This window comes from Diospyros lotus, chromosome 12 (assembly GCF_014633365.1).
Source record: "Diospyros lotus cultivar Yz01 chromosome 12, ASM1463336v1, whole genome shotgun sequence".
Lineage (NCBI taxonomy): Eukaryota > Viridiplantae > Streptophyta > Magnoliopsida > Ericales > Ebenaceae > Diospyros > Diospyros lotus.
This window is the reverse complement of record NC_068349.1, coordinates 10,475,903-10,492,566: the sequence shown is the minus strand read 5'-3', so window position 1 is coordinate 10,492,566 and position 16,664 is coordinate 10,475,903. Positions and strand designations below refer to the sequence as shown.

At 38.5% G+C, this 16,664-nt stretch overlaps 1 protein-coding gene across 1 annotated transcript; it reads left to right on the top strand.

Annotated features, from left to right (window-relative positions):
* The first annotated feature begins 1,466 nt into the window (after positions 1 to 1,466).
* LOC127787221 (vesicle-associated protein 2-1-like) lies at positions 1,467 to 4,397 on the top strand. Its single transcript, XM_052315159.1, has 8 exons — positions 1,467 to 1,587; positions 1,709 to 1,833; positions 2,325 to 2,395; positions 2,512 to 2,593; positions 2,901 to 3,016; positions 3,124 to 3,240; positions 3,681 to 3,749; positions 3,916 to 4,397. Exons 1-8 carry the CDS (start codon positions 1,520 to 1,522, stop codon positions 4,048 to 4,050), a joined length of 783 nt encoding a protein of 260 aa, XP_052171119.1. The 5' UTR covers positions 1,467 to 1,519; the 3' UTR covers positions 4,051 to 4,397.
* The last annotated feature ends 12,267 nt before the right edge of the window (positions 4,398 to 16,664 follow it).

Below are 16,664 nucleotides of genomic sequence, written 5' to 3'. Positions count from 1 at the left end.
TACAATTTCTAGTTACCAATTGTTAGCCTTAATTAAATATTAAAAATAACTAAAGTACCCTTCCTCATTTCCTTTCTCTTTCTTAAGTCTCTCATTCATCCCCCCCATGATGAACCTAGATTAGGGATATAGATTCATTGGAGATGAATTCAAATGATTTAAATTAATCACAAAGAATTCAAGCATTGATGAACCTTGGACAGTATGGGTTCATGAGTGATAATTTAGACCATTTGATGAACCCAAATTAGACATTAAGGTTCGTTTTCGTTTTCGTTTTCTCTTTCTTTTTCTTTTTTCTTTGAATAATTTAGTGGTCAATGATCAGTAATTTTTTTATTTTTTTTGCTAAAATTAAAGGAAAAATGAGAGAAAATGGTTTTATACTTTTGTTGAATAGTAGTAATTAAGGTTATTTTTATTTTTAAAATGTGAGGAATGATTTTTTTAATTATGTCAAATCTCAAAAGTAATTATGATAACTTTCTCAATTTTTATGTAAAGTACAAGTGTTTATAAATTTAACATTTTAGTTTAATTTGTATTTAAAAGTTTATTAAAATAATCTAGCAAAGAGTATAAAAGATAATTTTTTTGTTTAAAAATTGATAAATTTAATTAATTGTTACTTTTATATAAAAGTAACAAGTAAATTTTATACTATTAATTTCTAAATTTTATATTTGATAATAAATTAGTTATTGTACTTTAATTTTTGTCACTAAAATTACTAAACTTTTATTTTTGTTAAAATTGTTCTTTCATATATATATATATTTATTTTTGTAAGTCATCAAATTTTATTAACAAAAAGGATCGGATATAACATATATTAATATAAATTTCAAAGTTACTCAATATTAAAATTAACTTAAAACCTGCAACAAAGTAATTTTAAGAATTATATTAATTTATAACTACTAACAAAATTTAATAAAAAAATTTGAATTTTAAATTTTAATTCTTTAATAAAGGGAGTAAAAGTCCACATATCACCAATTTAATATAATTCAATACAAGAGAAATGGTAACAAGTCCAATGATCAAATCGGACTTCTTCATCGATCATCACGGTGCTGTGGATAAGAGAAGCTCGGGGCTTCAGAGACTATAGCGGCGAGACAATGAGATGGTGCAGCAGTGATCGACATGAGACATTGTAGCGAGACGACAACAGGATGTAGTGAGATAGTATGAGACACTATAACGGGGCGACGAAAGAATACATCAACGATCGGCGAGACAAAAACGACAATGAGGCCAGACGAGACGTACCTTGCTGGAGGCAACCATGGTAAAGGAGAATGGAGGCGGCCAAGGGTAAGGGTGATGAATCTGCAAATTAGATGAGAACATTTTTGTCATTTGGGATATTTGATTATTCTCCCTCGATAACCCATTTGTTTGTACAAATAGTATTTTTCTATTATTTTGCCAAAGATGATCACGGTGTTTCTTGTTGAGCACGACAACAAACCCCTCTCTCTCTCTCTCTCTCTCTCTTCGTGGCTGAATGTGAATGTTGGAAGACAGAAACGGAAGGAAGGAACCAGGTCCCTTTTTATCGCCTCAGAGCACCACATCTTCGTGCGTTTTGATCCTCAATTTTCGCCGCCTCCTTTCTGCTTCTCTCTCTGTTTTTGAAACGTACTGAATGAAATTTTGGACTTCCGGTTTGTTTCTTCTTCGGTTTCGTTTGAAATGACAGGTTGTCGTGGTCGGTACAGCTGTCGTTGATTGTCTGGTTCTCGTTCCGGGGAAGGATCGATTTCACCATGCCTGCAGCTTCTTCCCGGCTGATCTCTGTTCATCCCGACGAGCTCAAGTTCCAACGTATGCAAATCTCCCTCTCATTTGTCAGCTCGATTAAATATATAGCTATTTGTTCTATTGCTTCGGAGTGAGAGGGCTCGCTAGGTTTTTCGATGCTTTGGATGCTAAACGGATGTTTTTAAGAGATTTTTCTCTGGTCATGATTGGGTTAATAACGTTTGGGTCACGGGCTTGATTGTCGCAGACTTGCATACCAAGCGTTCGAAAGTATAACAAGGTCTTAGGAGTTATGATCATAAATAAATCCAATCCAACTTTCTACCGTTCATTTTCGGGAGATAATTAATATGGGTGCCCCCCGAAAGCATGAAGTTCTATATTCATGGAAGAATTCCATTTGGATTTAGATGGAGCTGCTTTCTTTTCACCTGTGTGTTTCTACATTTAAAAATGGCTATACTAATAGTTGCACAACTAGTCTTCTCCATTAGCAGATCTTCATTCCCAGTTGGAAGCCTCCACTTTCTGATCATATGTGTTCCCGTCTTCAGTTGAGCTAGGAAAGCAAAGCTATTGTGATCTTAAAGTTTGGAACAACACAGAACATCATGTTGCCTTCAAGGTATTATATCTTGAGAAATATGTCAAATCACTTGCTAGTGAATGTTGATACTTATAGCTGGTTTGATATTCAGTTAATTAGATATTTATGTTTGTTTCCATTGTTTGATTGGGTAGGTCAAGACCACTTCGCCAAAGAAATACTTTGTGCAACCTAATATTGGTGTTATACATCCGTGGGACTCATCCGTCATAAGAGGTACTGCCCTTTATTTTGTAATCATCTTTTAGGCGAATTCCTATTTATAGTAGGTCAAACTAATGATGGGCAAAGCTTAAAGTTAACCAATCTGCAAGAGAAATGTCATTTCTGTATGAGCAATGTTCCTTTTAAGAAAGTGTTCATATTGCATTGTCGGTCTGGATCAGAGTTTCCATGTTGTAACCTTTGATGCCTGCTATATTTGCTTTGATGAATTACATGTCTTGTGCTGGTAATTTAGTTCCTCTCTCAGTGAGCTATTGTTGTTTCCAAATCCGGTCTCAACTCACTTGCTTGTCTGTAGTCACTCTTCAATCTCAAAGTGAAAACCCCCGAGATATGCAATGCAAAGATAAATTTCTTCTACAGAGCACCATAGTGCCTCCAAATACTGAGGTTGATGGGCTCCAACAAGATACCGTAAGAATCTGAAAACTGTAATTTTATGCATTGACTTTATTAATTGTTTTACTTAAAAATTCACAATGCGTTTTCGGTGGGCAAATAATGGACATTGCTGCATCCAGTTTAATAAAGACGACGGAAAGGCAGTAGAGGAATGCAAGCTTAGGGTTGTCTATGTCTCTCCTCAAGCAGCAGAGGAAGCATTAAAGGAGTTAAAACAAAACATTGATTCCAGCTCTGTAAGTTTTTCTATTTGTTCTTTGTTTTTAATTAGTCTTACTGTTTCACCCTTTTCTCTACGTTCTTTTCTTCAAACTTTTCAATCAATGGAAGAGTTATTTGCACGACCATAAAATGTATCATAAGCCTTTGACACTCTGGTATCTATTTAATTGTGTTACTCTTCTTGTATTTGATAATACTTATTTAGAGTTCTCTATCATTTATATGGATGGGTAGCCAGTGAGACTGTACATGATTTGTTTCTAAGACTGTAAAAATGTCAATAATACTCCTTTCTTTACTGCATGCCTGCTAGTTTCCAGTTTTCTTTTGAATGATATTCATCGCGGATTTGGAAGCGTAGAAAATTTTTTCGCAGCCTTTCGGATGATACATGCATGCTTTTCTTTTTCCTGTATGAAACTCAAGCTTCTTCATCATTCCTCTGCCGCATCAGGATTTACAGCGCCTCAAGGACGAAAAGGATAAAATCATACAACAGACACAGCTATTGCAGCAGGAACTGGTTAGCGGTGCTGCTCTTTTACTGTTTGCCAAGGCCTTACAGAAGATAAAGGGTGATAGATACTCGATAAAAATGAGAAGCTAGAATGATGTAACCGACCCTATAAGCCCCACATATTCGAATAAAAGCTTAATGTGTTATTTTTGTACCTTTTTTTTTTGGGCAGGAAACCTTGAAGAGACGAAGGAATAGGAAAGGCGAATCTGGCTTCTCCCAAATATTTGCAGTTTTCGTTGGACTAATCGGGATCATGGTGGGCATTCTTTTAAACCTTTCGTTGTCTTCGCCTTCGACAGAGTAACTTCAGTTGTAGATGAATCATCGTGTAACTCTATCTTCGATGATTCGCTCCAAATGGGCCGTTTTACACCGTCGAGTATTGATTATTAGGGCTGTAATTTTACTGGTTTTTGATGAGCATGCATGATTTAAACTGGCAATCAGTGATTCAGTAGTTACTTGATGCAATACAAGTCTGGGCTGTGGATGTTCAGGCTCAGGCTCCCTGTTTGGAAGGAAGGACCATGAATCATTGAATTGGATGGTTTCCAAAAGGTAACGTTAGATGGGAGTCTTAAAGCAATGTTATACCATACCAAGTGATCTTATTTTGACAAAACTTTTTGTATAAATCTGTTTACGCGAATTTGTTTGTTGGCATTCCGAATTCTCTGCGACTCTGAGGATCTCAATATTTGAGGTTTGAGATCTCAATATTTTCATGGCGGGGCATTCTTTTAAGATACCCTCTCTATACTCTCTTTCTGTGAGATGGTGCACTGCTAAAACACTTAGTAACTTTTGTTAAAATAAACAAAATAAATAAATATTAAGATAAGGCCGAAATGATTTTCGAATCAAAATATAAAATAGTCAAGATAAGGTTATGAAATATTTCAAAATTTTTATCAAATTATTCGTTAAATTCTTTCAAATGCATTAGATGATACATAAGTCATTTTTTTCTTATATGTTGGGACTAAAATATGCTTATTTTGAGAGGGATGAGAGATGTGCATATTTTTAAAAATCAAGATCAAATGTCATTAATAATTTTTTCAATAACAAACATATTGGAAAGAATAGAAGTTCGAGATGCATCTCGTACCTTGATTATATCTTGATTTACAAATGCCTTCTTAGAGTTTTACATAAAGTATCAAAATTCGAATCAATGCGATGACTTAGAAGATAGATTTATTGCTGGAAGACAATATTTAGCTGAAATGCAGTAATAACGCTAAAAAATAAGTTTCGAATGGACTGCACTGAATGTTCAGTTTTGAATGTATATTAACTATATTCACATTCAGATTTATTCGGGGGTGCATCAAATGGAAAGGTCACCCACCCTTGAGGATTAATCGTGCGAAGTTTAGACACCCCAAGTGAATAAAAAAAAAAAATGATGCAATTTCTATAATTTGAATGATATGTTTTATAGTTATATTAAGTTTTAAGATATGACTCTCTTTCTATATGTTGTATTTTTCTTCTCATTAATGTTCCATATGTTAGATGTAAAATATTTTTTTTGAATATTTTTCAGTGTTTGATTGACAATAAAAAGAAAAAATATTCAATATTTTATACCAAAAGATATAAAATAACACATTAATTTGAGTTTTATAAATCATTTTCTTATTTATACTAAAACTAATAAATTTACAAAAAAAACTCATAAATTATTATTTTTTCTTTTCTTAGCGCATGTGTACACCCACATATATATAATTGATTATATATATAATTAATTTTTTAGAAATATTTTATGATGCAAACACAAAAAAAAAAGATAAGAAAACCATTTTTTGTGTAAAATATTTTAATAGTTAAAACAAATATAGGATAAATTATTTTTAAATTTTTAATAGTTAAAAGCTGTATCACAGAATTAGCAAAAGAAAAAATTATAACAAATTTACTAATAAATAAAGCGGAAGAAAGATAATTAAAAAAATTCTCTACATTTTAGAGAAATAATTATTCAAAAACAAGAATGAAGGTGTTACGAGTATTTCTTGCTCTACTCTATGTAGGCCGGACTTAACATGATGATTCGGCCCAAACGTCTGAGGCACAATAAATCGAACCGAGCTCGTTAAAGCAGCTCGGATAGTGCTAAAGCTCGGGGTCAAACATCGGGGCCAAGCGAGCTCCCGGTAACACCTCTAACTCTTTGGCATATTCAAACGACCCCCAGCTACACTTTGGGCGAGTCACTACAAAAAAATCAGCATTTAGCGACGGTTTTTTTGCATTAGCCAGCCGTCGTGGAGCGTTTAGCGGTGATTTTTTGCAATCGCTAGAATAACCGCCGCTAATTTTAAATTTTGCAACCGCCGCTAAATAAGTGATTTAACATTTAATAATTTTATTTATAAATAAATTTCAGAATTATATTTATTAAAATTTCAGAATTATATTTTATATTTTTTAATATATATTAAAAACATTTATTAATTGATTATTTTTTAAAAGAATAATAGAATAAATTAAAAATAAATTAATTGAGTTAAATTAAATAAATTATCAAAAAATATTAAATTAGATTTTTTAAATTAGATTTTTAATTAATTTTGCTATTAATTTAAATGCAATTTTAAATTTATTTTTAAGATTTTATATTTAATTTTATTAATTTAATTTTTAATTATTTTCTTAAGCTAAATTTAATTTTTTTAATGAAAATAATGAATTTTAATATTTAAGATTTTTATTTAATTTTAATTATATGATAATTATAAATATAAATTAAAACTCTTAAATATGAGTAAGAATAAGTTTTTTCAATAATAACAAAATTTTAAAAAAATTAATTTTAATTTCTTCTATAGTCTTAAAAATGTGATATCTTAAATATTAATTAGCATTGAAAAACCGTAGCATTTGACAACCTTAAATAATTTTTTATGAATTTGTTAAGACATCACATTTTCAAAACTATAATATAATTATTAAAGTAATTAATAATTAATTAATCACTACCTTTGATTTAATGCAAGTTTTTGAGGGAAAAAATTCATCATTGATTGACACTTGGCAAAATATTTTATTTGACTATCATATTTTAATATTATATAAATATACATAGAATAAAGATATAAAAATAATATTTTAAATAAATAAATAATTTTCTATGACTTAATTAATAGTTTAAGTTGTCTATTAATATTTCTCATAAAACTCATGCAAATTTAATACAAAACAATTAGCATTGAAAAACTCGTATATTTAAAATTTATTATTAATTTTACAATAATTAGTACATATTATTTCAAAACAATTGAAAGATTTAAATTATTAATGCAAATTACAAAATGTAAATTATTAATGCGATAAGTAGTAAACGCAAATCATTAATGCAAGTTTTGGGAGAAAATTTTATTATTACTTATTATTTCAAAGTAATTGAAAATTTTAAATTATTAATGCAAATTACAAAATATAAATTATTAATACAATAAGTATTAATTGCAAATCATTGATTAATGCAAGCTTTGGGAGGAAATTTCTTTTTTCAATCCTATCCTACTTTTATATATATAAATATGCAAATTATAAAATGTAAATTATTAATGCAACAAATACTAAATGTAAATCATTAATGCAAGTTTTGAGAGAAAAATTTATTACTACTTATTACTTCAAAACAATTGAAAATTTTAAATTATTAATACAAATTACAAAATGTAAATTATTAATACAATAAGTATTAATTGCAAATTATTGATTAATGTAAGTTTTGGGAGGAAATTTCTTTTTTCAAGACTATCCTACTTTTATATATATAAAGATACAAATTACAAAATATAAATTATTAATGCAATAAGTACTAAATACTAATCATTAATGCAAGTTTTGGGAGAAAATTTTATTACTACTTATTACTTCAAAGCAATTGAAAATTTTAAATTATTAATGCAAATTACAAAATGTAAATTATTAATACAATAAGTATTAATTACAAATCATTAATTAATGCAAGTTTTAGGAGGAAATTTCTTTTTTCAAGACTATCCTACTTTTATATATATAAAGATTTTGTAATTAATTTAAATTAAATTTTTAATTTCTTTTTAAGATTTTATATTTCTTTTTATTAATTTAATTCAATTTAATTTTAATTTTGAATTATTTAATTATTTTTAAATTTAGCCTCTAAATTAAAATTTTTAATGAATTTTGCAGCGATTTTTAAAAACCGTCGTTAAATTAAATTATTTAATGAATTTATAATTTAATTTTAATTTTAAATTATTTAATTATTTTTTAATTTAGTGGTGGTTTTTCAAAACCGTCGTTAAATTAAAATTTTTTATGAATTTTGCAGCGGTTTTCAAAACCGCCACAAAAATTAATTTAATTTTAATTATAAATTATTTAATTATTTTTGAATTTAGCGGCGATTTCTCAAAAACCGCCGCTAAATTAAAATTTTTAATGAATTTTGCGGCGGTTTCGAAAACCCCAGCAAATATTAATTTAATTTTAAATTTTAAATTATTTAATTATTTTTAATTTAGTGGCGGTTTCTCAAAAACCGCTGCTAAATTTAATTTTATTTTTTAATTATTTAATTATTTTCTAAATTTAGCAGCGATTTTTTAAAAATCGCTGCAAAATTGAATGTTTTAATGAATTTTGCTACGATTTTTCAAAACCACCGCGAAATGTTAAAAAAATCGTCGTTAAAATAGTATTTTGTGACGGTTTTAGAAACCACCGCTAAAAATCAATTTTTTTGTAGTGAGTCCCCAGCGACCTTTATAGCTCGTTGGCTTAGCTCGTCAGTTCGTATCACAAAAAAGGCACGTGTTGCGGCATACTGGCAAGCCAAGGGCAGCCCTGAATGGGCCCCTTGGGCCCATTCTCTCAGCCCATCTCACCGGCCCATGCCAGTCCCATCCTGGCCTTCTGGCAACAACATCATTACAGTCGCAACCGAATTTCCAAACATCCCCCTCAGATCTCATTCTCATTAATGACAGATCTCATCCGCATTAATGGAAGATCCCATCCTCATTAACGAGGGTCTCATCGACACCTCGTCACGGCAGGGACACCCCCGCCGACTATTCCATCCCATCACCTCTACACGTACGGAGCATGCAAGAAAGCTTTTTTGCTGATATATATATCAACCAGCCCTCTTAAGGGCCGGGGTACGTACTCTTTAAGAAAAAACCTTAAAAAACACCCAACATATTTGCTTACTCGCTCACTAACTTGAGCATCGGAGTACCTTACAGGGACGGATGGTCGGCTCGGCAAACCAAACCGGATACCTCATTGTTCATCTCTCGGATCTACCATACAAGTGTAGGTTAACAAATCTCCGTCGATCGATTTAGAACGTCGACATTTTGACGCTAGAAGGAGGGTCGCTCTGGTAAAAACATCAATGCCGAGGACTAGAAACACGAGAGGTTCCGGGGCAACAACCAACCGACCTGCAAATCACGCCAACCGTATGTCGGAGATTCCGCAAGCTGGGGGAGTTGTGGCATCTGCCTCCATGCCTCCTTCGGTCGAAGCTACCCATGGAATCCCTTCGCGGTGTCCTTACCCACCCGTGACTCCAATCGCCGATGCAGAAGTAACACAGATATGGCAGCAACGTCAAGAAACACTGGAAAACACTGTCATGCAGCTCGCCAATGCAATAAAGGTGTTAGCCTAGACACAAGCCCAGGCAGTACAGGCGCAGGCGGCTGCCTCTCAACCTCCAGGCGGCGGACCCCCTCCAGAAGAAAGAGAAGGTAGAAGGGACATGAGGCGAGCTGGCTCGATCCGTTCCTTCAACCTACATTCTCGAAGGGCAGAACAGTGGCGATGCTACGACGGGGAGCCTGGGGCGCACCTCGCCAAACAAATGACAGGTGCCAGCCCTTGTAGAAATCGCCACGAATATGCCCATGAAAGGGATCACCGGCTTGGGAATCCACGACATGGGAATTCCTTGGCGGGGATCAGCAGTGGCACCCACCGCAGCTCCCCTGACCGTGAGAATAGGGGACGGCCTCCCCTATGAGATTGCCATTGCTCAGAACTAGTTTCCGCACGAGAAGAAAAACCCCCCACCGGACGGTCGACAAATTAGGACCCCATAGTGGGGGATCTACTGTTGAGAATCCAGTAGTTGGAGGCCAGACATGGGATGCACGATCAGAGGGAAAGACATGAAGAAAAGACCCAATTCTCAAGGGAAATGGAGCTGGAGCCTCTCCCCCACAGATTTAAGGTCCCTAGCATCCCTCAATATAAAGGGGACAGCGACCCCTTCAACCACCTAGACGCTTTCAATGTCCAGATGGACCTGCAAACCTCCAGCTCGTTGGCCAAATGCCGAGCTTTCGCTACGACCCTGGGAGATATCCCCAGGGCGTGGCTACGGAGACTCCACCCCCACAGCATTTGCAGTTGGGAGGAATGCCAGAAGAAGTTCATAGATCAGTACAGGTCACTCCGCAGGCAGCTCGCCCCAACATGCCACCTCGCTACAGTATTCCAACGGTCCGGTGAATCTTTGAAAGATTACATAGAAAGGTTTAGGCGTGAAGTGAATAATGTCGAGAGCCCCTCCGACGAAAGTATCTTGACCGCGATCTCCGCCGGGTTTCGAAAAGATAAGAAACTCTACGAGAGCATCTATAAATCTCTAGTAAGGGATCTTGGTGAATTCTACAAGCGAGCTGCGAATGAGGTCCAGTGGGAAGAAGCATTCGGCTTGAAAAAGCTGAGCGACTAGAAGAAAAGGGCAGAACATGCCAGCCAGAACAAGAAGAGGGCTGATGAGGACTCTCACAAAGAAGGTCGAGGACAAAGCCCTAATGACCAGGCGGCCAAAAAGGCGAGGTTCGGGAAGGGAGCTGAACGACCAGCACGCCAAGGCTGGTACGAAAATTACAGTGTCTTGTCTAATTCCCAAGATAGGATCTTCGCCACAGAGCGTAGAAAGGAGGATTTCGGGAGGCCTAATCCCCTGAAGACTCTCGATAAGTACAAAACCAAGAGCAAATTCTATGCCTATCACAACGAAGTGAGACACACCACCTCTGAATGCTGGGCGTTGAAGGATGCAATTGAAGAGTTGATCAGGAGAGGTCAGTTGTGTGACTATGTGGTGCGTCCTGGAGATCAACAACCCAAACAACCAGCTCAACAAAGTCCTCACTGAGCTCCCGAGCAGGACCAGACGCCCATGGTGAGAACTATCTTTACTATCCATGGGAGGCCCCACATTACCAGGACTTCCAACAGGTCACACGAGCGATATGTTCGAGAAGTCGATCACCTTCTGCTTGTCGACAATAGCAGCTCAGAGATACCCTCTAAGAAAGTCAAAATGGCTTCGGAAGACGTCTCTTTCACTAAAGATGATTTCAAAGGTGTGCACTAGCCACACAATGATGCCCTCGTAATCCGACCTCGGATTGGCAATATGGAAGTACGGAGGGTCATGATCGACACAGGTAGTTCGATGAACGTCATGTACTAGGGATGTTTCGACCAGATGGGATTAAGGCCGGACCAGCTGACATCCTCTCCGGAGCCCCTATACGGATTCACTAGCGATGCGGTAATACTGAAAGGGCGTATTAGGCTCCCGTTAACAGTTGGGGAATTAAACCTCCAGGCCACAACAATGGTGGATTTCCTCATCATCGACGGTCCTTCTGCATACAATGTCGTCGTGGGTAAACCAGCCATGAACGACTTGAACTTGGTTGTCTCAACTAAGGCCCTGGCCATCAAATTCCCGACCCCAAAGGGGATTGGTTGTATGAAGGGTGAACAGCATTCGGCGAGGCATTGTTACGAGGAGGCACTGAAAATAGGGCTTAAAGGAAAAAAGATAAATATGGTTTCTGAAGGGGAGGCCTGAGTCTCTAATAACCAGGGAGTCAGCCACGACCTGGACCCGCGCGATGTAGACTGCGACCGAACCGCCAACCCGGTGGATGAGCTTGAAGATGTTATAATCAGCAGCTCAGACGTTGAAAGGCGCCTCCAGGTGGGCAAAGGTCTCTCCCTCGAGGTAAAATCCTAACTGACCGAATTTCTTAAAGCCAATCTAGACGTATTCGCGTGGAACCACGAAGATATGGTGGGAATAGACCCGACGATGATGCAGCATCGGCTCAATGTCAACCCCAACCATAAGCCAGTTCGTCAGAAAAGGAGGCCAATGACAGCTGAGCGATATGCGACTTTGAAGGAAGAAGTGGATAAACTCTTAACCAGCGGGTTTATCCAGGAAGCTCAATATCTGACATGGGTGGCGAACCCGATCCTGGTGAAGAAGAAGAATGGGAAGTGGAGAACTTGCATCGACTTCACTGACCTAAACAAAGCTTACCCGAAAGATAGCTTCTCTCTACCGAGAATTGACCAGCTCGTGGATGCAACGACCGGCCACCAGCTTCTGAGCTTCATGGATGCCTACTCGGGGTACAATCAGATCCCAATGAACCTCGACGAAGAGGAGCATACCTCTTTTATGACAAACCGAGGATTATACTGTTACAAGGTAATGCCTTTCGGACTAAGGAATGCAGGGGCGACATACCAACAGTTAGTCAACATGATATTCGGAGATCTAATCGAGAAGACCATGGAATTATACGTTGATGATATGCTGGTGAAATCCAGACAGGTCGCCAACTATGTTAACGACCTGGGGGAAACATTCCAAATTCTGAGGAAGTACCAGATGAAGTTAAATCCACTCAAATGCTCGTTCGGTGTGGCTTCTGGAAATTTTTTTGGGATTCATGGTAAACGAAAGGGGAATCGAGGCCAACCCTAAGAAGATCCAAGCTCTACTTGACATGCAATCGCCCACCAAGACTAAGGAAGTGCAAAGCCTAAACGGACAAGTCGCGGCCCTTAGCAGGTTCGTCTCCAAATCTTTTGATAAATCCATCCCATTTTTCGAAGTCCTGAAGAAAGCAAGTAGCTTCGAATGAACGGAAGAGTGCGAGACTGCCTTCTAGCAGTTGAAAGACTACATGGGGCGAGCTCCCCTCATGTCAAAGCCGAAGGAAGGGGAGGAACTGATTGTCTACCTAGGAGTGTCCGAGTATGCAGTGAACACCGCTCTGGTTCGAGATGAAGATCGGGTTCAATACCCGGTATACTATGTAAGCCACAGGCTACTCGACGCCGAAACAAGATACTTCCCCATGGAAAAGCTCATTTTTTCCCTAGTGGTCGCATCCCGAAAGCTACACCCCTATTTTCAAGCCATCAGATTAGCGTGTTGACCAAACATCCACTGAAGCAGATCCTACAGAAGCCGGATTCATCCGGCCGCCTCCTCAAGTGGGCAATCAAGCTCGCCCAATTCGACATAAAATACAAGCTGAGGATGGCCATAAAGGGTCAGATACTGGCAAACTTCGTTGTAGAATTCACGGGGCCGGCGGAAGAACCAGCCCCCTCAACCTCGCCAGTCTGGGAATTATTTGTTGATGGCTCTTCCAGCGAGCATGGGTCAGGAGCTAGCGTACTCCTGGTGAGCCCTGAGGGACACAAAATCCCCTACGCATTGAAGTTCGAGTTCAAAGCAACCAAAAATGAAGCCAAATACGAAGCACTACTAGCTGGTCTTCGCATAGCAAAAGAAGTTAAGGCAGAGCGGTTAAAAATTTTCAGCAATTCCCAGCTCGTGGTCTGCCAAGTGCAAGGGGAATATCAGGCAAAGGGCCCAAAGATGGTAACGTACCTCCAGAAAGTTCAGGAATTGTTATGCTTTTTCGACGAGTGCGAAGTGAATCAAGTCCCACGAAGCTAGAACTCTCATGCCGATGCCCTAGCTCGTTTGGCTTCAATTGGAGAAACTGACTCCTAGGGAACCATCCCCATAGAGTTCCTAGCAGCACCAAGCGCAGAGAAAAGAACTGAGACATTGACAGTCGAACTAAGGCCAGATTCATGGATGAAATTGATCATTAACTATCTTCAAGGGGGACAGTTGCCAAGCGACAAACTCGAGGCACGACGCCTTAAAGCCCGAGCGACAAGATATTGTATCTGCGACGATATGCTGTATAAGCGAGGGTTCTCAGTCCCATTACTCAGATGCATCGATGAGCCTAATTTCCAAGTGATTCTCAATGAAATCCATGCTGGCCACTGCGACAATCATGCTGGGAGGATATCCCTAGCTCAGAAGGCATTTCGCCAGGGCTTTTACTGGCCTACCATGAAGTGAGACGCTACGGACCTGGCAAGGAGGTGCGATGCATGCTAGAGGTTTGCGAAAGTGCCACGAGCTCCCCCCGCCTATCTTTAGCAAATGAGCAGCCCGTGGTCTTTCGCCATATGGGGCATCGACCTGATCGGACCACTTTCAACAGCTCGCGGCGGATGTAAGCATGCTATCATGGCCGTGGATTACTTCACCAAGTGGGCAGAGGCCAAGGAGCTCGCACAGATATCCACCACAAAGGTAGAAAGCTTTGTATGGAGCAATATCATCTGCAGATTCGGTGTTCCTCAACAAATAGTCACCGACAATGAGACCCAATTTACCAACGAGCAGTTCATACAGTTTTACGAGTCACTGGGGATCAGAAAAAGCTTCACAACCGTGGATCACCCACAAGCCAACGGTCAAGTCGAAGCCGTGAATAAGATAATCAAGCAAATATTAAAGACCAGGTTGGAATCAAGAAATGGAGCCTGGGTGGATGAACTACAAACCGTGCTCTGGGCTTACCGAACCACAGCTCACACGACCACGAGAAAAACCCCTTTTTCTATGGTATATGGATATGAAACAATGATCCCAGCAGAAAATGAAGTAACAAGCCAGCGAAGAGCCACTTTCAACCAAAAGGACAATGACCGACTACTAGCCTCAAGTCTTGATTTGCTTGAGGAAATAAGAGAGACAGCTCGCTTGAGATTGGCCACTTACCAACAATGCGTGGCAAGATACTATAATCGAAAAGTTCGAGTCCGATGCTACAAAGTTAACAACCTCGTACTGCGCCTTGTCCTTCCCGGAGCTCGAAAGAACAGTGAAGGGACATTGGGTCCAAGTTGGGAAGGCCCTTATACCGTGAAGGAAAACCTCGGCAACAGAGCATACCACTTAGTCGACATGGACGGAGCAGCTCTCCTGCGAGCTTGGAACGCGGAACACCTGAGACCATATTTTTGATAAGCAAACATCTTTTCCTTCTCTCGCATTCTCAATTGTCAATCGGCATCTCAATTCTGTTGATATTTGCTTCATTAATTCAAGCAGCAAAATTCTATTTGAATCATATTAATGTGTCCTTTATCTCTGATAAATCTTTTTACACCCATGCTTCGGATTATTAAATAATTGAAGGGTTAGAAGACTACGGTTTGCGAGCTGGGGCCCATTCAACTTGGCCAACATGCCATGGTTTGTGGTTTATCTGGGCATTCATCTTAGTCTTCACCCTAGATGGTGGTTGGCAAAACAAAGCCCATTCATCTTAACCGCAGTGTCATGGTTTGGCGCTAAAACGAGTCACCACCCTTAAAAATCCTGAGTCATGGTTCATTGGTCGGGGTCTTTTTATTTTGACAAAACGCATGAACTGCGACCTGCCAGAGTGTTCACCCTGACCTCGCTAAAACCCTCGAAAGTCATGGTACGCTAGCTGGGGGCAAATTATGTCTTACCTGAGCGTATAACTTAACAGCAAAATACTAATTAATTTAACAAATATCAAGTCCGAAACTGATCCTGTGATCCAGGATCTATTGAGCACACGGTTTGAGCTAACGCTATCTTATTTGATGTGTTATTTTCAAGCTAACGTTATCTTATTTGATGTGTTATTTTCGAGCTAGCGTTATCTTATTCGATGTGTTATTTTTGAGCTAGAATTATCTTATTCGATGTGTTATTTTCGAGCTAGCGTCATCTTATTCGATGTGTTATTTAAAGCCGTTTTTCTTCAAATTTCCTTGTTTACAAGTTAAAGACATGCTCGAGTTAATTGAATTTAAGCTCGTTTCTATGCTGTGTTTTCAGAGATTGTAATAAATAACAAAGAAGCAGAAAGCTGATTGAACGAAGGAAATGTATTGTTTCCAAAATTCAAAGTAAAAAAAAAAAATATATAGTCTAATGGCCTAGAGGATCTCGGCTTGGAGTCGCCACGCCTTGGGAAGTGGGGTTGATGGTGTCCTCAGCAGAAAAATTGACCACGGCCTGATCGGGTTCGAAAGCAGGGGCATCGACTTGGGAGCTCGCGGCATCGGCGGCATATTTCTTCACTGCCTCCATCGCTTCCTCGCTAAAGAACAAGAAATCGAGATCTGGGTGTGCTTTCCACAAAGTAAAAAGAAACGCACCACAGACGTCGGACTCAACCTCCTCGCGCTCCCTTGTGACCTAGAACTCAACGTCGACCTTCAGCTGCTTGATCTCTTGTTGGGACCGCTCCAGTTCGCCTCGCATCGCAGCTAAGTCTGCTTCAGCCTTATTCAGCTTCGAGGTGGCTTGGGAACAGGCTAAGTCAAGCGCTTGTTTCTCAAGATACAACTCATTTTCGGCCTCTTTCTTGGCCCTCTTGGCCTTCCTTACTCGGTCCTCTAAGCCTTCGGCCTGGCCCTAATATCTGCGGGATTCATCGGTGATGAAGGCCAGGCTCTCCTCCAACTTCTTTTTGTCTCTTTTAAGCTCCTCGGTAGCAGCCTCGAGCTTCTTTGCTTCTTTCTTGGCACGAGCTCTTTCTTCCTTCAACTTAAAGATGCCCAAGAAAGCCTACAAAATCGGAGGAGTCAGCACACTCGAAAAAGGGTAAAAATAAAGAAGTACAAGGACAAGAAAAGAAACCTCACCAAGAGACTATGACGAGCGACGTAATCCTCAAGCGCTTTGCCCTATACTTCCTTCCTGTCCAAGCTCTTGGCATAATTACC

What these genes read in the sequence shown, in the direction of transcription:
- LOC127787221 (XM_052315159.1), top strand. Translation starts at nt 1,520, where the DNA reads ATGTTGGAAGACAGAAACGGAAGGAAGGAACCAGGTCCCTTTTTATCG. An exon ending in CGACGAGCTCAAGTTCCAAC is followed by an intron (nt 1,834 to 2,324) that starts GTATGCAAATCT and finishes TCCCGTCTTCAG; the next exon opens with TTGAGCTAGGAAAGCAAAGC. An exon ending in AGCTATTGCAGCAGGAACTG is followed by an intron (nt 3,750 to 3,915) that starts GTTAGCGGTGCT and finishes TTTTTTGGGCAG; the next exon opens with GAAACCTTGAAGAGACGAAG.